This window comes from Chiloscyllium plagiosum, chromosome 34, assembly GCF_004010195.1.
Source record: "Chiloscyllium plagiosum isolate BGI_BamShark_2017 chromosome 34, ASM401019v2, whole genome shotgun sequence".
Lineage (NCBI taxonomy): Eukaryota > Metazoa > Chordata > Chondrichthyes > Orectolobiformes > Hemiscylliidae > Chiloscyllium > Chiloscyllium plagiosum.
The window spans coordinates 40,045,636-40,070,792 of NC_057743.1; the positions used below are offsets into that span (position 1 = coordinate 40,045,636).

Here is a 25,157-nt window from a genome sequence, read left to right on the forward strand (position 1 = left end):
TCCAGCTTACCTCATTAATCCTACAAAGAACATAATCATAAGGAAGTTTGATGGATATTCAGCTCGGGCTTTATGCCGATACAAACAACATGGGATGTATATTTTGAAACAACCAATCACAGTGGTTGTAAGTATTTGTACAGCACCTGAAAAAGTCAGACAAAGCAACAAAAGATGACCAAAAATTAGTACCAGCGCCAATCGTCAATCTTTTTGTAAATACAGCAAACTTTATATTTACTGGCATCTACAGGACCAGGAATGTGCCTGTTGATCAAGTATTCCAGATAACCGAGAGGTACACACAACTGCAGTAAACCCTGACCAAGTGGATCCTCAAGACATCAATATCCCTCAAAAGATACAAAAACATCAACACCTAAAACCAAATGTAGAAACATACATTAAGTAATAAAAACCTAATGCAGGGGGTGTACATATTATTGATCACAGTATTTGAGGAATAAAATTTTTGCCAGTTTATCAAGAATGCCAATTAATAAAGGTGCCAGTTAAGACGAAGTTTACTGTAGATTCATTCATAGGTTGTGGGTGTTCCTGGCTATGTAAGGATGGCAGATTTCCTTCCCTAAAGGGACATGCTTAACGAGATCAGTTTTTATGACAGTTGACAGTAAAAATGGTCCCTTCAGGCTAGTTTTTAATATAAATTTTCAAATGGAAATTTCAATGTCTGTCATAGTGGTATTTAAACCCATGTCCCCAGAACATTAGCCAGAAATTCTGGATTACTGGGTATGTTACATACCACTACACCAACTCCTCGCCTCCAAGTTTAATGCTGAGTGCTTGATTTAGTAGCTAAAGCCACACAGTAGCTCAGTGGTCAACACTGCTGTCTCACAAACACCAGGGATGCAGGTTCGATTCCAGCTTTGGGAGACTGCCTATGTGGAGTTTGCACATTCTCCCTCCATCTGCATGAGTTTCTTCTAACAGGTAAATGTGGGGTGACAAGGATAGCGTTGGGGCTGAGTCAGTACAGACTTGATGGGCTGAATGGCCTCATTCCGCAATGTAGAAATTCTATGATTCTGAAACTGGAGTCATCGGCAGTGAAATCCATCCTGGATAAGGGACGATTCTTTTTAAAATAGCTATTCCCAACAACAAAAATTCTTCAGTGGTATCCAATCCACTGACCATTAAACTATATTCCTCAGTGATTTAAAAGTCTCATTTCCACAGTGAATCTTTAGCACAAGTACATTTCTTATGTATTTCTACATCTGAGGAGAGAGTTAAGTTTCAAATCAATAATCTTTCATCAAAACCTATCAACCTGAAATGTTCTCTCCCCAGATACTGCCTGATCCACTGAGCATTGCCACCACTCCATATTTTCATTTCAGATTGTTGCATCAGCAGTTTTCAGACTCATACATTTTGATGACAAAGAAAACCAGAAATACAAAGTCACAATGGTACAATTCTTTCTTCCATAAAAATAAATCTTTCAAGTTTAAGAGATCAGCATTAAAAGCAAAATGATGTGTTGCTTTGCCTCCAGTTTCACATATAATTGTAATGTTTAAAAAAAAATCAGCGTACAGAATATATGAAAAGAACCTGGGACAAGGAATCAGAGCAGGTTGCACAGACATGTAGAGTTTTAAAAACAAAGTCATTTACTTCAAAGATTCTAAATTCATGAGTGGAGTCAAAATGGAGACTGAACCAGAATTAGGCCCAGAACCGTCTGTCTGAAATCAGCAATGTATTAACATTAATAAAATTCAATATATTTACCTAGCACTCCTGGTTCTCCTTCCAGCAAAGTCAGGATGTATTTGTTGAGGAAGAGTGTACAGAAACTGAAGAAGTACCAGAGGCTAAGATACATCATGGCCTTGACACTCCAAACTCCAGCATTTGATTCAATGACAGTGGTCTCCGTGATGGTGATTTTTAATACATTTTCATCCGTACAGCTGTCACTTCGTGTAATTACAATCTTTTCATTCCTGTTCAAAAGGGTGCAATGACCTGGAATTTTTTTTTCTTTTTGCAACTTCTCATCAGGAGGCTTCTTCTTGTCTGGCAGAGGATGGGAACTCTCTGTCAGAGACATACTCTAGTTAGCAGTCTGCAACTTGCCGTCAGTTACTAAAAGCAAATGTTTGAAATGTTCTGTAGAACAAAATGGTCACTCTGCCAAGAATATAAAACTCAGTTTTATGTATAATGCTCTGTTAATGCCAAATGTGTGATCTGGTCAACATCCAATTCTTGCATCGTTGATCATTTCCATGTCATGCCACAACACCAATTCAGCAGCTGAAAGTAAGGAAAAAATCTTGTTTTGAAAATTAACAATTATTCAACAATTGAACAAGTGAGAATATTTAACGTATAATTTGCTTTTTTATAAAAGTTGTCCTGTGTTTTTGCATTTGCTAACATACAAAAACATTTAAATCCAAACACGTTTAAAGCTAAAGAAATAGCATTACTTTGATAGCTTTCTTGTCATGTTATAGATCAAGAAAGTCTGCTAAAGTACATTTATCCCTATTAAAACTAGTGCGTTGAGAATTTCAACCACCCTTTGCTCCACAGAGATGGTTGCGGAAGTGAAACATAACGAAATAGGAACAAAAGAGTGTGGAGTTCCTGGTGACAGATGTCTCCAATCATCATTGGTCTAATGAGGTCATGTCCACTCTCCTAATACTGATATTGTTTTCTTACTTCCCTGCCACTCCTGCTTTAGCCATGCTACCAGGTCATAGTAAAGACTGCTGACCTCCCTTTCAGAGATATGCACTGTGCAAAACCCAGTCCAGAATTTCCCAGAATCCCAAACTGGATGGCAAGTGTGGCGGCAACCTACTAATTTGTCACCTACCATAAAATTCAGTCAGAAGGCATAATGTCATCTGAAGCAGTTTCACAACCCAAAAACAAACCCAACATCAGTTCCTGACATACACTGCGAATTTAAGACTGTTACTAGGAGCACTCTTGCCTCAGAATCAAAAGATTCTAGATTCAAATCTCATTCCAGTACCTGAGGACAACAATTTAGGTTGACACTCCAGTCCAATACTGAGGGAGCACTGCACTGTCAGAGAGGCTTTTCAGCTGGAATGATAGATATAAGTGATTCCATGGTTACCTCACTATTTTGAAGAGCATCAAGAGAGTTGTCCCTGGTATCCTGATCAATGTTTTTCCCTAAACGAACATTAAAAACAGATTACTTTGTCATTATCACATTCCTGCACGTGGGTTCTTCCTGTGTCCAAATTGCCATGTTTTCTACATTAAAACAGTGACTACAGTTCAAAGGCACCACATAAAGGCAAGTCTTAAATTACTTTCAATATACAGTATCTCCTGCACAGACATTCCAAGACAGATCATAGCACCAGAAATCTAGCATTCCTTCCCAGGATTTCTGAATGTCAACATGACACTAAAACATCAGCTGCACCACAGTGGCTCATTACTCAGTCCAATGTAGTACTGCATTGTACCTCACCAGCTGATACAGAATTTCACCAGTACAGAAACAGCACCAGAAAATAAAATCAACAAAATGTGATGTAGAACAAAGTCAAAAAGCGTGGTGCTGGAAAAGCACAGCTGGTCAGGCAGCATCTGAGGAGCAGGAGCATAAGCAGGAGCATATTTCAAGCATAAGCTCTTCATCAGGAATTGCAGAACAGTCCTAATCTTCAACTTCTGTATGTTACTATGGAACCAGTTAGAGTTTTGATTTGAAGAAAGTAGAAACATTATGTAAAGACCATAGACCTTTACACTGATCATTGCTGATGAAAAGTGAGCACATATTTATAAATATGAGATCGTAATTAAAGGGTCACCCATCCCATTGATGCGCTCTCACATCTTCTCTCTTTCCTCCCACTTATGTCTTGGTGCAATCCTGGGATCCGAAACTCAGGTGGAGATAGCTTGTTGACTTAGAATTTTGGTATCCTGAGTGAAGTAGTAAGCAATGCATCAGTCATGCAGGGCTCGGAGGGTGGGATAAGAGTGAATGAGGGAAGATGTTGCAAGCGATTTTAAGCATATATAACCATGATCCTCAGTGGGTGGTGGAAGTTGGGTGCAATTGCAGAATTAGAGCATCTGAGGTAGCAGACAGAAGATGGTGGCACTACCCTGAGAGCAGAGAAGCTCAATGACCTTATTGCTGTATTGCTGAGCATTTCTCTGGATCATGGAGACTGCACCAGTCCAAGCAGTAACCTCAGACGAGGCTGGCATGATCTGGTGAGGTTGCTCCTCCACTTGGTGAAAGTGAGGACTGCAGATGCTGGAAATCAGAGTCAAGATTAGAGTGGTGCTGGAAAAGCATTGCAGGTCAGGCAGCATCTAAGGAGCAGGGAAAAAAAAAAATTGACGCTTCGGGCAGAAAGCCTTCATCAGGAATGAAGGCAGGAGCCATGAAGGGCTCCTGCCTGAAACGTCAATTTTTCCTGCTCCGCGGATGCTGCCTGACCTGCTGTGCTTTTCCAGCATCACTCTAATCTTGCTCCTCTACTAGGCCTATGGGAAAAGAGACGAGGCCTCCTTTGCATCAGGACAGCCAGGTCCACAAAGCAGGGTGCCAAATTTACCCACTTCAATATCCAGGAAGACAAACAGGAGGCTGAAAGAAAACAGCAAGACAGGCAGCATCAGGTGGTGAAGCGCTATTTCAGGACTTACTCTCCAATGGCTTTTTTAGCTTTGATGGACAATCCTGCAGAATTCCTTCAGCAGATGAAACCTCAGAGGGAGCAGTAAAGTGAATCTGTGTAGCAGTCATGCCATCTTTTTATTGCATTCATAAGAGTCAAACAGCGTGGAAACAGACCCTTTGGTCCAACTCGTCCATGCTGACAGAGTTTCCTAAACAAGTCCCATCTGCTTGTGTTTGGTCCATGTCCCTCCAAACATTCCTTATGCATATGACTTTGAAATACTGTAACTGCACCTGCATCCATCACTTCCTCTGGAAGTTCATTCCACACACAACTCACTTAAGTCGTTCTCCATCTCACCTTAAAAATATGCCCCCTACTCTTGAAATCCCTCACCCTAAGACACCTGCTATTCACTTTGTCTCTAGCCCTCATGATTTTATAAACCTCTATAATCCATATAACCTCATCCTCCTATGCTCCAGTGAAAGAAGCCCCAGCCCATCCATGCTCTCATTATAATTCAAACCCTCCTTTCCTGGCAACATCCTGGCAAGTCTCTTCTGACCCTCTCCAGCTTAGTAATAGCCTTTCTATAACAGGGAGACCATAGCTGGACACAGTACTCCAGAAGATGCCTCACCAATGTCCTGTACAACTTTAACATGTCGTCCCAACTTCCTTACTCAAAAGGCCTGAGCAATGAAGGCAAGCCTTCTTATCAATATGTGATGCAAACTTCAAAGAATGATGTACCTGACCCCTTAGGTCCCACTGTTTACAACATGACCCAAGGTCCTACTTTTAATTGTGTAAGTCGTGCCCTTGTTTGTTTGACCTCACATTTACCAACTTAAAGTCCATCTGTCAAGTTTCAGCCCAGTGTCCCAATTGATCAAGATCGCTTTGTAATCTTAGATAACCTCCTTCTCTGTCATACCACCAATTTTGGTGGCATCTGCAAACTATCCAACTATGCCTTCCATATTCTCATCTAAATCATTTATAGAAATGATACACAAAAGTGGACCCATCACCAATCCTTGTGGAACACCACTGGTAATAGGCCTCCAGTCCAAAAAAATCCCTCTACCATCACTGTCTCTGGTCGTTAAGCCAATTTTGCATCCAATTGTCAAGCTCTCCCTGAATCCCATGTGATCTAACTTTACTGATTAGTCTGCCATGTGGAAACTTGTCAAAGGCTTTACTAAAGTCCGAGTAAACACTGTCTATCACTCTGCCCTCAATCTTCTTGGTTAGTTCCTCAAAAAATGCAATCAAGTTTGTGAAACACAATTTCCCTCCCACAAAACCATCACTAATCATTCCTTGCTCATGTCTTTATTTTGGAAACCCCTGGGTGACCTTGGTGGAGTTCATCCAGGATCTGGTGGTGACCTTTACTCGGGACAATCACTCACGCTCTCATAATAATGCCATCCTCTCCGGGTCCTTTGGTTTCCCTTATCACCACCAGCTGTTGGATCTTTCTGCATCCAAAGATTAATATAGTCAGCTATGACTGGAAGTGTGTCAAGAAGGTTCAAAACCAGTACAGACTCTTCCAAAAGGCAGTACCACCGGTGGTGTGTCTGCCAGTGGGAGGCGGCTCAATGCAACCACATTTGCTACTTGGCCGCTCAGATGAAGTTCTGATACGTTAGTATTGGAGCCCACAGATGAACTCACACTAAAGCAATGGGCAGCTCTGCCTGGTCCTCTTTAAGCAGACCTAGCACAGGTTTGCGGTCCATTACTATTTCAAATTTATGTACATAAAAGACATCGGTGGAATTTCCTAATTCCAAATATGACTACCAAACTTCCCTTCTCTATCTGGGTATATTTACACTCTGCAGTAGTCAAAGTCCTGGATCCATATGCCACTGGGTGTTTGTCTCCATTGGGCCACCTACTACCCTGATGCTGTATGGGTGGCATTGCATATCAATACCAGAGCTCGCTTGGGATCATAGTGTGCCAACACCTTAGAGGATCTTTTTAGATTAGAGTCCCTACAGTGTGGAAACAAGCCCTTCGGTCCAACCAGTCCACACCGACCCTCTGAAGAGTAACCCACCCAGACCCATTTCCCTCCGACTAACACTATGGGCAATTTGGCATGGCCAATTCACCTGACCCGCACATCTTTGGAACGTGGGAGGAAACCGGAGCACCTGGATGAAACCCACGCAGACACGGGGAGAACGTGGAAACTCCACACAGCCAGTCACCAGAGGCTGGAATCGAACCTGGCACCTTGGTGCTGAGGCAGCAGTGCTAACCACTGAGCCACCGTGCCGCCCAAATGATAGCGGAAGATAGCGGTTTCTTCACCTCACTGAAAGCTATGGCTTGGCTATGCAACCATATCCAAGGCTAACCCTTTTTTGCATGAGTTGATGCAAAGGTTCCAGGATGAAGGCCAGGTTATGTATGAACTTTCCATAATAATTCACCAGTGCAAGGAAAGACCCAAGCTCTGGGACATATGCAGCAACTGGGGCACTTTTGATCACCCTCACTTCCAAAGGGTGTAACCCAGTCTTGTCGACTCTGTAGCCCAAGTAGGTTACTTCTTTTCACTTCTAAGGCTAACGCCCACATGGAAGAACTGTCTAAGGACTATATCCAAGTTCTCCAAGTGCTCCTTACTGGTCTTCGCTGTTAGATAAATGTAAAATATTCTCCATTATCCACTGAAAAATAGCACAAGCAGACGATACCCAAAATGGCAGTCTCGTATGTGGGTACAAACTATTGTGGGTGTTAATTGTAACATACTTCTGGGAATCCTCATCTAACTGCAATCACAAGTACGCATGGCTCATGTCCAGCTTCATGAAAGACAGCCCTCCCCTGTCAGCTTTGCATGTAAATCCTCCAAGCAAGGGAATGGGTATATATTGAGCCGCGAAAAGCAGTTTACCATTTGCTTTAAATCCACAAAGGCAAACCAATCCGTCAAGCATCACAATCGATATGACCGGCATTGTCCAATCCCACAAACTAGATTGGTTTGATGATTCCTTCACTTGCCAGCCTCCTGATTTCTGCCCCAACTTTTGCTCGTAAGGCAAATGGCACTAGGCAGGCCTTGCAGAATTGTTTCCTGGTCAACATGCAAGGTGGCTTTATTTGCTGTCATATTCTAGTAAAAAAAAGACCAGAAGAAATAGGAACAGACCAAGGCCAATCAAGCCCTCGAGTTAACTCTGCCAATCAACAGGATCAAGTGTGATCCGACATTCCTCATGACCACTTTCCTGCACTTTCTCTGGAACCCTAAAAATCTATCTCACCCTTAAATAAACACAAGGACATAAGTGCTCTGTCCCCACAGCCTTCTGTGGCAAGAGAGTTCCAAAGATTCTCAACAGGCTCAAGAGACAAAAGTTCCTCATTTGTCTTAAATTGGTGCCACTTTATTCTGACACAATGCTCTTTGGTCCTAGATTCTCGCAGGTGGGAAAACATCTTCTCAGCATTTACCTTGTCATGGCTTTTAAGAATCTTGTATGTTTCAACGAGATCACATCTCATTCTTCAAAACACCTGTTTAGTTTTTGCTCATAAAATAATTCCTCCATACCAGGGATTAGCTTCAGCAAGGCTGGTTGAGTATAAACCAAAAATATTGGAAATACACGGAGTTCAACTGACATCTGAGGATAAAAGGCAGCTTGTGACTAGTTTTGGCTGTGACTTGCTGTATTATCACTACTCTGTGAGCCACAGTACTCCAACATTTCTTAATCTAGAGATACTGCCACTAGGCTATTGCCTCTCTACCTCTTCATCATCATTCAGTTTTTGCACCATGTCTAATTTCAGCAATAATTCCACTTTCTTGGCTGGGGTCAATGAGTTGTGCTTCCTTTTTGCATGGCCACCCATGTGTACCTGCTGGCATTTATTTTGATTGACTTGATTGTTTTAAATTTATTGATCTGCACCATGTATTATCACAACCTGTATGAAGACTTTTGTTTTAAACCCACAAAGCATTTTTATTGCTGTTGGAATAGGGTTGGCTGCTCCCGTGCATGTCAGATGGATCAGTCTTAGTTGGCTCAGGTCAGGTCAAGGGTTGCTACTGCAGGACCGATCAGTATTGGGCAATTCCCTGCATTTTTCTAAGTAATTTGGGTGGGAACAAGATTCGCTGCACCGTGGGCAAAAAAATGTGTGGTGTTTGAACAACACTGACTTTTGAGTAGACAGATTTAAGAAAGTGTGTCTGTACTAGAGACATAACAGTAAAAACTTTATGCAGTATGGTAGAAGATTGTTAATGGCCCAAAATTTCCAGGTTCTGAATCAAAGGCAACCAGGTGTATGACTAGAGATGGGCTCCGGGACCCCCCTGCAGAAATCCCAAAGCACTGACTTTGTGAGCACCCCCGCAAAACCTAAACATCTGACGTCAATTGCCCTTCTCTCCGAGACCTTGCGTTCAGATAATTCCAACTTGCTTATTTTAAAGGCTACTTAGGAAATGTTAGAAAAATAACAGACTAACTCCTGGGTACAGCAGAATGATGTCTCATCCCAAAGCCCTGACTCCTTCCCCACCACCCCTAAACTCATCACCCTAAACATTTACCCACTCACCTCACTGTTCCTACCCAATTACCTTACCTATCCTAGCCACTTACACACCTAAAATTCAACTATTTACTTAACAAAGAGAAGCTTTGTGACAAATAGATTACATAAGTGAACAAGAAATTGGCAAATGGGGTATAATGTGGGGAAATGTGCAGTTGTTCATTTTAGAAGGGAGAACGAAAGAACAGTATTATTTAAATGGGAAAGACTGCAGAAAGCTGGAGGTAATTTTGCATGAAATGAGAAAGCCAACACAGAGGTGGAGCACATAATTGGGAAGGCTTTACTTATGCAAGAGCTGGACAAATGATATACTATGTATTCTCAGCCCAGCCAGAACAGCAACAAATTGCAGACAAGTAATCCTGAACACAAAATACACAATGGCAAACTTAGGAATACAAACCCCTCATGGCATTCCCTGAAGAGCCAGCAACCTTCCACTTGCTCAGCTTCTAAGGACTTCTTCAAAGATCTGATTCCAAAACTCAGCTACCTACTAAATGCCTGGAACTTCTGCTATTGTTCCAACAACATAGAACTAGCATGGATAGAAGCTTGGCTGTCTGGCAGAAAGAAGAGAGTGGGGATAAAAAGGTCCTTCTCAGCATGGCTGCCAGTTACAAGTAATGTTCTGCAAGGCTTGGTGTTGGAACCACAACTTTTCACTTTATACATTAATGATCTAGATGAAGGAACAGAGGGCATACTGGCTAAGTTTGCAGACAGTACAAAAATAAGTAGAAGGATGGGTAGCCTTGAAAAGGTGAGGAGGCTACAGAAGGATTTGGACAGGTTAGGAGAGTGAGCAATGAAGTGGCAGATGGAGTACAATGTCGGAAAGTATGAGGTCATGCACTTTGGCATCAAGAACAGAGGCATGGACTATTTTCTAAATGGGGAGAAAATCCATAAGTCTAAAGTGCTCAGAGACTTGGGGAGTGCTGGTCCAGGATTCTCTCAAGGTAAACTTGCGATTTGAGTCAGTAGTTAGGAAGGCAAATGCAATGATGACATTTAGTTTGAAAAAACATGAACATAAAAGCAGAGATGTACTTCGGAGACTCTATATGGCTCTGGTTAGACCACATTTGGCATACTCTGTGTGCAGTTTTGGGGCCCCATTTTTCTGGAATGGTGTATTGACCTTGAAGCAGTTTCAAAGGAGGTTCACGAGAATGGTCCCAAAAATGAAAAACTTAATATAAGAGATATTTGAGGTCTCTGGGTCTATACTTAAGAGTTTAAAAGGATGAGGGGGGATCTAATTAAAATATACAGAATACTGAATGGCCTGGACAGAGTTGATGTTGGGAAGATGTTTCCATTGGTAGAAGAGATGAGGACCCAAGGACAGCCTTAGAGTAGAGGGAAGGCCTTCAGAATGGAGATAAGGAGAAACTTCTTCAACCAAAGAGTGGTGAATCTATGGAATTCATTGCCACAGAAGGCTGTGGAGGCCGGGTCATTGAGTACATTTAAAACTGAGATAGATCGGTTCTTGAGTATCAGGGGAATCAAGGGTTATGGGGAGAAAGTGGGAGAATGGGGTTGAGAAACGTATCAGCTATGATTGAATGGCAGAACAGACTCGATGGGCGGAATGGCCTAATTTCTGCTCCGTTGTCTTATGGTCTTGATTACTCACTAAGTCCCTCACACAGCATGTTTGCAGTACAACTAATAGCAGCACTTCTAACTCCTAATCTGTTCCTGTCTGTTTCCCTTACTCACTACCTTTTCTAATTGCCTGTAGCCTTTAAACTTCTCTTCAGAGATCCCCAAACTGTCCAGAATGATCTGTTGAAAACCTCGCTGTTGCTAGACAGAATTTTGAATCAGCCCAATAACAACATCCTTGACAGTATGAGAACCCTGAAGGTTACATTCCCACAGAATTCTGCACATGGATAGTATCATATAGTTGCATCAATAAGTTTACAAAGTTAATTGCTGATGAGAACTTTTCTGGGTTACCTGCATGCTTTGTACCAGAAGGCAGTCAGAGCCCTGAGGTCTGATTAATTCAGTGATCAGGGACAGGAGAGTGAGACAGAAAATAAGGGAACCCAGAGAGGAGTACAGGAGCTTTAGACTTTGTAAAGACTCGCAACCTGTTGGACAATTAGGTTTGTTTGGATGAGAAAGCAACAGAGAGAGGAGGCTACAGATTGGATGAGCTAACTGACCACAGCATCATAGTGCAGAAAGCCATTCATGTAGGGGGAGCAAAAAGGAAGGTAGTAATCATAGGGGATAGTACAGGGAGGGGCATGACAATATTATTTGCAGCAATGAGCTAGAGTCCAGAAGGCTCTGTTGCCTACTTACTTCCAGGGTTCGAGGGGATCTTACAGCAGAAGGGCAGGGTCATGTTGGTACAAAATGACATTGACTGGACAAAAGAGGTTCTGCAACGTCAGTACAAATTTCTGGGCATTAAGATGTAAATCAAAATCTCAAAAAGGTAAGAATCTCTAGATTATTACCCCAATCATGTTCTGGTTCTAGCACCAGTGCTTGGAAAAGTGAGATCTGTACTGTTGGGACAGTTTACACATCTACTGTGCTTGGGCCAGTTTTCCAGTCAGTCACATAACTGGGGAAGGAAAGAAGATTTTCAACAAAATAATATGGGCAAGGTTTCAAACTTGGGAAGGTGTGGTAAATTGAAAGAATAGAAACAAGGCCTTAGAGTAAAATATTAATCAGGGAAATGATAAACTGACTGTAACTGAAAGGAATAGGTCAAATCTGAATACATCACCAGGCAAGGCTAGAAGTTACAAAACTAAAAAGGATGTATAGAATGCACTTAGCATTCAAAACAAAAATCAACCAAGCACACAAGTATAAATACATATGATCTGCTAGCTACTACAGAGACATAGCTGCAGAATGACATAGATTGAAACATAAATATAGAAGTGTACACGTCATTTAGGAAAAACAGGAAGGTAGAAAAAGATGGAGCGATAGCATTACTAATTAGTTACGGTATTACTACAAAAGAAGAATGATTTGAGCTTGGGAAGGCGGGATGTAGAAGTGATTAGGGCAGAAATGCAAAATGATAAGGCAAAAAGTCACTTGTGGGAGTGGAGTACAGACCTCCAAACAAGAACACGTTAGGACCAAATATAAAAGAAAGATATAATGGGAGCTCATCAGAAAAGTACAATAATAATCACAGGGGATTTTAACTTACATTTGGATGTGTAAAATCAAATGGGTAACAGTAGCCTAGATGAAGTGTTCATAGAATATTTTCGGAATGGTTTCTTAGAACACCACATTCTGGAACGTAAGAACCAGGAGCGGGAGTAGGCTGTCTGGCCCTTCGAGCCTGCTCCACCATTCAATATGATCATTGCTAATCTTTTTGTGGATTCAGATCCACTTACCCACACTCTCACTGTATCCCTTAATTTCTTTATTGTTCAAAAAAGCATCTATCTTAGCTTCAAAACCATTTACTGAAGTAGCATCAACTACTTCACTGGGCTGGGAATTCCATAGATTCCCAACACTCTGGGTGAAGTTCCTTCTCAATACAGTCCTAAATCTGCTCCCTCTAATCTTAAGGCTTTGTCCTCTTGTTCTTAGTTTCACCTGCTAGGGGAAACATCCTCTCTACCTCGATATAATCTATTCCCTTCATAATTTTATGTGTTTCTAATGCCAGAGTATCCTTTCTCACGTAAGGAGACCAAAACTGCAAGCAGTACTCCAGGTGTGGCCTCACTACCACCCTACACAACTGCAACATAACCTCCCTGCTTTTAAACTCAATCCCTTTAGCAATGAAGGACAAAATTCCATTTGCCTTCCGAATTACTTGTTGTACCTGCAGACCAACCCTCTGTGATTCCTGCACAAGGACACCCAGGTCCCTCTGCATAGCAGCATGCTGCAGTGCTTTAACATTCAAGTAATAGTCCTCTTTACTGTTACTCCGAACAAAATGGATGACTTCACATTTATTAACATTGTATTCCGTCTGCCAGACCTTTGCCCACTCACTCAATGTATCTATGACCCTCTGCAAAGTTTCACAGTCCTCTGCATACTTTGCTCTGCCACTCATCTTAGTATCATTAGCAAACTTTGACACACGTTGTCCCCAACTTCAAATCATCGATATAACTTGTGAATAATTGCGGTCCCAACACAGATCCCTCAGGCACACCACTAGTCATTGATTGCCAGCCAGAATAGCACTCATTTATCCCACTCTTTACTTCCTGTTAGTCAACCAGCCTCTATCCATACTAATACTTTACCCGGAACGCCATGCATCCTTATCTTATGCAGCAACCTCCTGTGCGGCACCTTGTCTAAGCCCTTTTGGAAATCTAGGTGCACGACATCCACTGGGTCCCCATTGTCCACCTTGCTCTTAATGTCTTCATAGAATTCCAGAAGATTCGTTAAGCATGACCTGCCCTTCATGAACCTATGCTGCATCTGCCCAACAAAACAATTTTTAATTGAGATGCTTTGCTATTTCTTCCTTGATAATAGACTCAAGTACCTTCCCCACTACAGAGGTTAAACTAACTGGTCTATAATTCCCCATCTTTTGTCTATCTCCCTTTTTAAACAGTGGTGTCACATTTGCTGTTTTCCAATCTGATGGGACTGCCCCAGAGTCCAACGAATTTTGGAAAATGACCACCACTGCACTTGCTATTTCTCCTGCCATCTCTTTCAGTACCCTGGAATGCATCCCATAAGGGCCAAGAGATTTGTCTATCCTTAGCTCCATTAGCTTGCCCAACACTACCTCTTAATAATTGTTTCCAGGTCCTCGCCTACCTTTGTCTCTTTGTCAATTACTGACATGTTATTAATGTCCTCCACTGTGAAGACCAATACTAAATACCTGATCAATGCCTCAGCTATTTCATCATATCCCATAACTAAATGCTCCTTCTCATCCTCTAAAGGACCAACGTTGACTTTAGCCATTATTTCATTTTATATATTTATAGAAAGTTTTGCTATCTATCTTTATATTCTGTGCTAGTTTTCCTCCCATATTCTATCATACTTTTCTTTATAGCTCTTTTTGTGGCTTTCTGTTGACTTTTAACGTTTTCCCAATCTTCTAGTTTCCCGCTAATCTTGGCCACTTCGTACGCCTTCGCTTTCAATTTCATAGTCTCCCTTATGTCCTTTGACACGCATGGCAGATTCCCCCTTTTCTTATAGTCCTTTCTTTTCACTGGAATATACTTTTGCAGAGCACTTGAAAAATTGCTTTGGAAGTCCTCCACTGTTCGCCAACTGTCCAACCATAAAGTCAATGTTTCCAGTCTACTTTAACCAACCCCTCCCTCATTCTATTGTAGTCCCCCTTGTTTAAGCACAGGACCCTGGTATTGGATTTTATCTTCACATTCTCTATCTGTATTCTAAATTCAGCCATACTGTGATCATGCCTTCCGAGAGGATCCCTGACTATGGAGGTCATTAATTATTCCCGTCTCATTACACATGACCAGATCTAGGTTAACTTGCTCCCTCGTCAGTTCCATTACATACTGTTCAAGGAAATTATCATGGATACACACAATGATCTCTTCCTCAAGGCTACCCTGACCGAGCTGGTCCGACCAATCTGCATGTAGATTAAAATCTCCCATGATAATTGCCATACCATTTTTACAGGCATTAGTTGTTTCTTTGTTTATTGCCCGTCCCAATGTGGTGTTATTATTTGGTGACCTACAGATTATGCCTATCAGTGACTTTTTCCTTGTAGAATTTCTAATTTCCACCCAAATGGATTCAACCTTATTCTCCATAGAGCCTATATCATCTCTCAGCACCAAATTGGTTGGTACAATTGCAGCATTGAAAAGGTATCTGTATGGGTACATGAATAGCAAGGGTTTAGAGGAATATGGACCAAGTGCTGGCAAATGGGAATAGATTAATTTCGGATATCTGGTTAGCGTGGACCGAAGGGTCTGTTTCCATGCTGTACAACTCTATGACTCTATGTAAAAGAGCAAGCTAGCTAGAAATATATAAACAAATACTAAGAGTTCCTAAACATACTTAAAAACAAAAATTAAAGTGACCATTGATCCTACAGAAATGAAGTTTAGGGAATTAATCATGGAAAATAAGGATGTGGCAGATGAATCAATGGGGAGGCAGTGGCATAGTTGTAATATTATGACTCAATCTAGAATTCTAGTTAAATGTTCCGAGGACACAGGTTTCATTAAAAAATCTGTTTTAAAAAAATCCTATTTAAAAAGAAATTCTATTTAAATTTGTTGATGATGCAAAGATAGGAAACTAAGGACGCTGCAGACGGATACAGATAAGTTAAATGGAAAATGGTTAACTTAACTGATTAGGCCAAAATCTGGCAAGTGCTATATCATATAGGAAAATGTGAAATTGCCCATTTTGGCAGGAAGAATACCAAGAAGCATGTCGTCTAATTAGTAAGACATTGTGGAGTTCTATGATGCAAAGAGACCAGGGTGTACTAGTAAGTGATTTGCAACAGGTTAGAGTGTAGGTACAGCAAGTATCTTTGTGATGGGAATTGAATAAAAAGGTAGGAAGGTCATCATAGAATCCCCAGAGTGTGGAAACAGGCATTAGCCCAACAAGTCCAGACCGACCCTCCAAAGAGTATCCCACCCAGACCCATTCCCCTACCTGATTACTTTACATTCTCTCTGACTAATGCACCTAACCTACACATCCCTGAACACTATGGGCAATTTAGCATGGCCAATGCATCTAACCTGCACATCTTTGGACTGAGAGGAAACCCACACAGACACAGGAGAATGTGCAAATGCCACACAGACAATCGCCAGAGGCTGGAATCTAACCTGGGTCCCTAGCGCTGTGAGGCAGATGCACTAACCACTGAGCTACCGTGCTGCTTATGTTCTAGTTATACATGTCATTGACGAGACCACATCTAAAAGTACTTTGTACAGTATTGGTCATGTTTAACCTGTTATGAAGTTGAAGGCATGTACTGTACCTTTAAGAGACAGCGAAAGCTGAAAGCTAGCAAGCACCAGTCATGTGACTGACTAGTAGTCACAGAGTGTACTGGAAAAATTGAAAGATATAACATTTGGCTGTAACCTAGATACTTCAGTCATTTTCACAGCAGTTCAAATTTAACCTAATTAAATTATGCCCCAAGATACAAAAACCCAATCGAATTTGAATTTTACTGTTTTGACAACACTGAACCAATGAGACAATCCGATGTTTGAGGTATTAAAAAAAGCAGGAATTTTGGACAGTTAGCCAGAAAGAGCACTAACTGCCACTGAAAGACTGCTATTCACACTCTCTGTCAAAGGTACCTTTTTCATATGAAACATCTTTGCAGCAGAAGGCCAAAGACGACCTAGGAAAAATCGACAGACAGAGGAAGACCGACAATGGAGATGACAGCCGCTGTCTGGTTTTGAAAGTTAAGTTGCTGTAAATTTAATAGAGGCTTTATTGAATAAATATATTATTACAGAGTGGGAAGCAGATAACAAATCTTTAAGAGAAAAAAGCTTAGAGTTGTAAATAGTTGTTGTTTAATGTTCACTTTTAGAGTTAAAGAATAAATTGACATTTTTGTTAAATAGTGGAATTGGGGTAGTTGTCTGTCACTCCTACTTTAACAGATTACGAGGTGAGGTGAGCTTGTGTGCATTTGGTTTATTAGCAGAGGGGTTTACCATCGTGTCGTAACAAATCAAACATGTAAATATCTTGGAAGTAGTTGAGAGAAAATTTACAAGAGTGTTACCAGGAATGGGTGAGTTATGTCGCGAGGATCGGTTAGGCTTATGTCTGCTAGAGTTTAGAAGAACAAGAGGCAACTTGATTGAAACATATAAAATGATAACTTAGATTTGACTGGACTCAGCACAGGTAGGGCAGAGATGATTAAACTCAGAACAAAAGACTCTTATAGAACCTAGGCAGGTTAATATTTGGCTATATCCTGTACTTAGGATCACGATATACTCTTGCTAGTATGAAGGGTACCTTTACTGATCCAATTAAAACTATCCAAGTAGAAACCCAGAGGCTGGAATTCAAACATTTTCTTTGATTCCCAAAAGCCTTGAAATTCCATGGATACTGGTCAGCATCTTTCAGATCACAGAATTATTACAGTGCAGAATGGGGCCATGTCATGTCTGTCCCTTCATGTCTGTCTCACTCTCCAAAGGAGCATCTTACTCAGTGCCATTCTCCTTTATCTCCCATAACCATGTACAATGTTCCTTTTCAAATAACCTTCTAATTCTTGTGTGCCTCAACTGAACCCCTCTTCACCACAGTCAGAACCACTCATCATGTGAAAACGTTTTTCTTCATATCCCTTTTGCTTCTTTTAGGAATTACTTTAAGTATGTACCCTCTCTTGATCCCTTTGAGTGGGAACATCTCTTCCTGTTTTCTCTGTCTAGACTTCATGATTTAAGACTTCAATCAAACCTTCCCACAGACTTCTCTTCTTCAAACAGTACTGACCTAGTTTCTCCAGTTTATCTTCATAACAGAAGTTGGCTCAATTAGTTCAAACAGAATCATTCCAGTTATTAATACAACCTTGCAAGAATAAAAACCAGAGTTTTCAGTTAAACTAATACAGGGTTTTTTTAACATCATTTCAGTTTGATTGATCTTTTCTCATTTTAAAAAGATCACAAAGAGATGGGCAAGATGTGAAAGTTATTAAATCCAGTGAGTGAGAAGTGAGAAGACAATTAACCAAACGTGTTTTGTAATCAAATCATTTAGTTCTCCAGCATCTCATTAGTGGATTAGGATTTGAAATAACAGAATTTCTTTCCTAAAAACTGGCAAGTTCCAAACAGGCAAAGCCTCAATCCAGAGATGACCAAATTTGAGATAGCTTTGTAATCAATTTGATATGTTCCAATGATGCATAACTATTGTTTCTTTCACAAAATAAGTGAAGCAAATACACACTGTGTATTGAATGCAAGGCAACAAAATACACACTGTGGAAGTTAACATGCAAGGTTTCATGTATAACACTGCAGCATTGATTAAAGGTAAACACAGAGGATAGCAAGTCACTAACTTTTACAATAAGGCCAATAGATATGTTATTCAGAAATACCAGAGATTTTAACGCATTTCAAAAAACAGAAGAAGGTGTCAGTGACTCAAATTCAGCGCCATGGTTAAGCAAATCATGTCACTGTTTGGATAAAACAAAACGTTGCTTGGACATGCTTCAGATGGCAGTCTTTAGCAAATTAAAATATTAAGTTAGGATTAAACCTTTAGCATTTTATAAGCTGAATTGTACAGCAATTGTTCAAAGGGCATTACACCAAACAAGCTGAAATGAAGGGTGGTGTTTTCCAATAGAAAGTAATCATTTGAATAATTAGTCCAACTTGTAGTTTTTTTTAAACAACCAACCTGTTGTGATACACCTAGGACAGTTGAGTTGTGAAACTGGAATTTCTGGCTCAGAGGTGGGGGCACCACCACCACACCAAAATAATTCTTGGCTCTAACTCATATCCTGTATTAAACACTGCACTAATAGCATTCTGGGCGTACCCATGCCAATGAACTACAATGGTTCCAGGAAGTGGCTCATGAATACATTCTCAAGGGTAACCAGGAAGGAGCAAAAAGATGGCCAGCCAGTGATGTCCACATTCCATGAACATGAGAGGAAGAAAAAGCTATAGAGACAAAATTATAGATTAAGACAGATTCTACTTGGCCAATAAAAATTAAAAGAAAGACCTGTATTTACATCATGTATTTCACAACCTCAGAACATTCTAAATTACAATTGATAATGACAGGTCAATCTGAGGTAAAAATGTTCACCAGAAAGAACCCAAGGGAAGAAATCCCTGATGTGCACAGTAAGTGTTGTGGGATCTTTGCATTTCATAAGAGAAGGCAGACAACGTTTAACATCTTATCTGAAAGACTGAACCTGACAACACAGCACTATCAGCACCACACTGAATATCAGTGTAGACTTTGAGTTGAATGCTCTGGAGTAAGACTTTAACCTGAAGATCAACAACAGCAAACTGAAAACACTAAGCTTCACAAAAGAACTGTAAAACTCATTATATATGAAGAACTCATTGATCACACATACTGACACTTAAAATATTTCAAATAACACATTTTCAACATACTTCTCCGGAAAATTTCAACACGTCATACAATTTAGTTACAATAATCTTGTGTAATTTACTGAAGTCCTTCAGGAAAGCATTTATGCCATCCCTTATCTCATATATAATTAACTGCTTGAAGTTATCAATGAAATAAATAAATGTAGCATTTTTCTTTGCTCCCAAACAGTGATGACATTACCAGTTAATCCACTTTTGATGATTTTGGTTGAAGGAAAAATATTGATCGAGCGAACAGGAAAACATGCCATCTTCAGAGAACGCCATGAAATTTTTATTGTCCACCTGAACCACCAGAAAAGACAGACAGGCTTAACATTTCAACTTGAAGACTTTAAACAATGAAACACATAATTTCTCACTATTTAACTGGGTGAATAAGCTTGAACTGTCAACTTTCATGCAAAATATAAGTTGCCACATGGAATTCCAATTCACAATCTTACAAAGCAAATTAAACAATCTAATGCCCCACACCGTCCAGTTGCTCTTACTAGTTGTTAAACCATGAGAAACAGTCCTAATGAAAGATCAGGGATTATCCAACAAGGTGAGGAGGGGAAGAAAAATCAGCAGATCTGACACAATAGCCAAGTGATGACTGAAAAGAGACAAATGAACTGATGTAATGAAAGCAGGTAATAAACAATTAATCTAGCCCTGCAGTGAATCTATTTCTAAAACCTTGGATGAAAGGTCACAAACCTGAAATACTAACATTGTTTCCCTCCACAGATGCTGCCAAAACCACTGAGTATTTCACCATTCTGTTTATAATTTTAGATTTCCAGCCTCTTCAGCATGTTGTTTTGGCAACAAACAGCTTTGTACTGGTGAACAGTGCAGTACAGTACAAGGTTAACTAAAAGAGCACAATTTTTGTCCAACAAACATTAGGGAACAGTGATAAAGTACAACATCATAAGACAGTAGGCCATTCAGCCACTCATTCCATAAGATTTTGGCCGATCTGGCACAAGCCTCTTTCATGCCAGCTCCTCAAACCTCAACTGATATTTCAAAATCTACTTACCTCCTTTTTCAATGCTTAGAGTGATCCTGCCTCCACAACTCTCTGGAGTAGAGAATTCCAGACATATACTACACTCTGGGGGAAGAAATTCCTTTACACCTCAGTTTTAAATTACTTATGTAATTACGTCCCCTAGTTCAAGACTCCCCCACCAGTGGGAATATCATCTCAACATTTACCTTCATTATTGATTCTAAGGGATTTGCCAATGTTTCAAAAAGTTCACTCCTCATTCTTTTAAAATGTCACAAATAAAGGCCTAAACTGTTTAGTTAGTCTTGATAAGTCACTCCTTAGCTCAGGAATCTGCATTGTGAATCTGTTATGAACTGCTTCCAACATAAGTATATCCTTTAAATGCAGAGGACCAAGACTATATACAGAACTCCAAATGGTGCCTCACCACACCCTGTACAGTTGTAACAAGACTTCCCTATGTTTAAACTCCAACCCTCAGCAAGGAAGATCAAAATGTCATTTGTCTTGTTAATTAGGACATTGGTTAGGCAGCTTTTGGAATACTGCATGCAATTCTGGTCTCCCTGCTCTCGGAAAATGTTGCTAAACTTGAAAGGGTGCAGAAAAGATTCAAGGATTGTTGCCAGGGCTGGCAGGTTTGAGCTATAGGGAGAAGCTAAATAGGCTGGGGCTATTTTCCCATGAGCATCGGAGGCTGAAAGGTAACCGTATAGAGGTTTATAAAATCACAACATGGATAAGGTAAACAGATAAAGGTATTTTCCCCAGGGTGGGGGATAGAAAGTGTAAAAAACTAGAGGGCATAGGTTTTAGGTGAGAGGGGAAGATTTAAAAGAGATCTAAGGGGAAACTTTTTCATGCAGAGGGTGTTGCTTCTATGGAGTGAGCTGCCAGAGGAGGTGGTAGAGGCTGGTACAATTACAACATTTAAAAGGCATCTAGATGGGTACATGAATAGGAAGGGTTTAGCGGCATATGGGCCAAGTGCTGGCAAATGAGCCTAATTTGGATAGCTGGTTGGCACTGGCGAGTTGGACCAAAGGATCTATTTCCATGCTGTATACCTCTATGACTATAACTACTTGTTCTTGCATGCTTTTTGTGTTTCATGCTCAAGAACATTCAGATCCCTCCATGCTGCACATTGTTTTGGAGTCTCTCCCCATGTAAATAATTGGCTGCCTTTTGATTCTTCTTACCAAAGTGCATGACCTCACTATCCTACTTTAAACTCTACCAAGCTTGTGCCCACTCACTCAAGCCAAATATACTCCTCTTGCAGGTTTCTTATGTCCTCATCATCACACTTATTTTGTATCTTCAACAAATTTGGATACATTTCACTCTGTGCCCTCCAAGTCATTATGAGAGACAATGGACCTCAATCTGAGCTACAAATTTTCTCAAAACTTGCTAAGACAATAAATAATTGAGGCTGTAGAAGTGATCCTTGTGGCACTCCACAAGTTACATCCTTCCGACCTGTAAAAGACCCATTAATCCTGACTCTGTCTTCTGTGTTTCAAATGCTCAATCCATGCTGTTACCCTCGACACCATGAGCTCCTATCTTGTGCAATAAATGTTTGTGTGACACCTTAGTGAATGCTTTCTGGAAATCTAAATATTTTTCATCTATTTGTACTGGTGAACAGTGTTTGTTATGTCAACTATTTGTAATATCCTCAAAAAGTCCAGGAAATTTGTTAAACATGATTTTGCTTTAGCAAAGCCACGCTGAATCAGCTCGATTGTATTCAGCTTTTCGAAAAGTCCTGCTATTTCTTCCTTCATATTGGACTCTAGAATAAACTAACAACAGCTGTTGGCCTATAGTCTCCTGCTTCCCATCTCTTCTTGAATAGGAGCCTGACATTAGTGGTTCAAATTCTGGAATCGTCCCAGAATTACACGTGCTGGAAAATTTTGAGCATTGCTTCCACTATCTCTGCAGCCACTTCCTTTAATAGCCTGGTGACCTGTCTTCAGTCTCATTAGTTTGACACAAACACAAATTAGTTGTCCCTCATGATAGAAACATTTACAAGACTTTTCCCATTAGCATCCTGGGATGTTTAGCGTCCTCCACCATGAAGGATGATGCTTCATGCTCAAAATATTGATTTAAATCATTTGCCATTTCTCAATTCCCTAGTCAAATCCTTCAAGGGTACAACACTCCTTTCTTTCTATACTCATAGAAGTTCTTGCTGTTTGCGTTTGTTCTATTTCCTGCCATTTTACTTCCAATTTTCTCTTCATTAGCTTTTTAGGCATCTGGTGCTAGTTCCGAAAAATTCCCAATCCTACATTCTACTATTAATTTTGCCACTCTATACGCCTTGATTTTGATTGGATATATTTCTTAACTGCCTTTGTTAACAACAGGTGTTTCATCCTTCTCAGAGTCCTCCTTTTCGACTGGAATAAACCTTTGCTGAGCGTTCTGAGGTATCAGCTTGGCTGCCACTGCTCCCAGCCAGTGTCAGACAACCCTTTCTATACAACCCTGAAATTGCTCTTATTTAAGATGAACCCACAGATTTTAGACCAGCATTGTTCTTCATCAGACTGTATCTGAAATTTTACCACATTGTGATCACTAATTCCAGACGATCCTCTGAGATCTCGTATTAATCTTACCTCATTTCACATTACGTAATGGGCAGCACGGTGGCTCAATGGTTAGCACTGCTGCCTCACCAGGGACCCGTGTTTGATTCCAGCCTTGGATAACTGTGTGGAGTTTACACATTCTCCCCGTGTCTGTGTGTGTTTCATCTGGGTGCTCCAGTTTCCTTCCACTCTCCAAAGATGTGCAGGTTAGGTGAATTGGCCACAACAAATTTCCTATAGTGTTCAGGCATGTCTAGTTTAGATGCATTAGTCAGGGGTAAATATAGGGTAGGGGGAATGGGTCTGGGTTGGTTACTCTTCAGAGAGTTGGTGTGGACTTGTTGGGCCGAATGGCCTGTTTCCACACAGTAGGGATTCTAGTCTATACAAATTAATAGATCTTTGGTGTTACAGACCCGATGGGATGTAGGGCCTCTTCTGTACTGCACAAAATTGTCTAAAAATAACCTGTTTCCAGGTAGGTTGCTCAACATACTGATTCGGGAAACAACTTCTTGATGCACTTTGACAAATTTGTCTGTCATGTTACCTTTGCCATTCCCTTAATAACCAAGTCAAATTATTCTTCTGCATGCTAACATTTCTGACATTGTCAACAGTTTTTGTAAATATTCCACACCGCAGAATCTAATTTGCCAATCTGTTCAGACATGACATGTTTACAGGCTTATGAGGCGTATCATCTATTGATGAAAATTGGTTTATACTTTCACCTCAGACAGTTTAACACATGCCCTGGGGCATCTCAATAGTTTTATATATGAGATATAATATACACAAAGGCCTTGGTTTAGCATATTGTATGGTACATGGCCTCACTCACACAGGAGAGTTCTACACATAGACTGGGTAATATTCAACCCTCAGTCAATGCATTATAAAAAATGAAAGCGAAAAAATTCTGAAGGAGGATCACTGGGCCCAAAGCATGAATTCTACTTTCTCCCCACAGATTCTGACAGACCTGCTGAGATTTTCCAGCAATTTCTGTTTTTGTGCCTTCTAAAAACAACATAATCGTTTCCAAATTCTGCAAATTATTCAGCTTTCTCATGCTAACTGCAGATGAGATGTGGCAGAACTTTACGTGAACACTCCCAAATCAGTCTGAAGTAAAAACTCTCAAAAATGTGAATAATGTTCAGGATTTTCACTTATTACATTACTTACCGAATGTAATGATTTTTCCTTAAATACCGCACAATTTTGAATTTTGGTTAAGATTTGAAATCAAGAATTCAAATTGTTTTGAAGAACTTCAGCTAACTCTTATCCAACGAAAGACTAACTTCTAATGGAACGAATTGCTTGTTACATCGTTACTTGCTAAAAGAGAAGAATTCAGGTGGAAAAATTACTTTCATGAAGTTTTTGACTGGAGAGCTGCTTACGTAGACACGATTGTGATTTATTTTTTGTTTGTTGTAGATTTATAGTGCTGTCGGTGAAATCTCTGCACAAGAAACAAAACCAATCGCTTTACTTCGTCCCGTCCCCGGGGAAAGTGAGGACTGCAGATGCTGGAGATCAGAGTGAAGAGTGTGGGGCTGGAAAAACACAGCAGGTCAGGCAGCATCTGAGGAGGAGGAGAGTCGACGTTTCAGGTGTGAGCTCTCCATCAAGAATGAAGCATTCCTCGGATGCTGTCTGACCGGCTGTGTTCATTCCTGATGAAGGGCTTTTGCCCGAAACGTCGATTTTGCCTGTCCTCGGATGCTGCCTGAATTGCTGTGCTCTTCCAGCACCACTGATCCAGAATCTGGTTTCCAGCATCTGCAGTCATTGTTTTTACCCTGTGTTTTTCCAGCACATACACTTCGACTTTACCCAGTCACTCCCAATTAATCATGTGCGAACTCCTAAACTGAAATGTGGTATGCAGTTCTGAGACATTGAGCTAAAACATTCAGAGGGAGGGACACCTGATCTTCGGCTTAACCTGCATACAAGGACACCCAAATGTCTTTGCAATCCATTGTCTCATCTAGAAGACAAGCTACAGACTATCTTCTTCCATTAA

The 25,157-nt window shown here is 40.6% G+C and overlaps 1 protein-coding gene across 5 annotated transcripts in view; it reads right to left on the reverse strand.

The window, feature by feature from the left end:
- Positions 1-25,157, reverse strand: part of slc35e2b (solute carrier family 35 member E2B) — a 44,661-nt gene that overhangs the window by 18,554 nt on the left and 950 nt on the right. For 3 of the 5 annotated variants that reach the window (XM_043676291.1, XM_043676292.1, XM_043676290.1), the window contains 3 exons: positions 19,671-19,774; positions 1,771-2,298; positions 11-146 (listed from right to left, as the gene is read on the reverse strand). In XM_043676291.1, the coding sequence (XP_043532226.1) occupies positions 11-146; positions 1,771-2,092 (458 nt within the window). In that variant the 5' untranslated portion in view covers positions 2,093-2,298; positions 19,671-19,774. Of the gene's footprint in view, positions 1-10; positions 147-1,770; positions 2,299-3,139; positions 3,199-19,670; positions 19,775-25,157 lie in introns of all 5 variants that reach the window. The other 2 variants (XM_043676293.1, XM_043676294.1) reach the window with 2 other exon arrangements.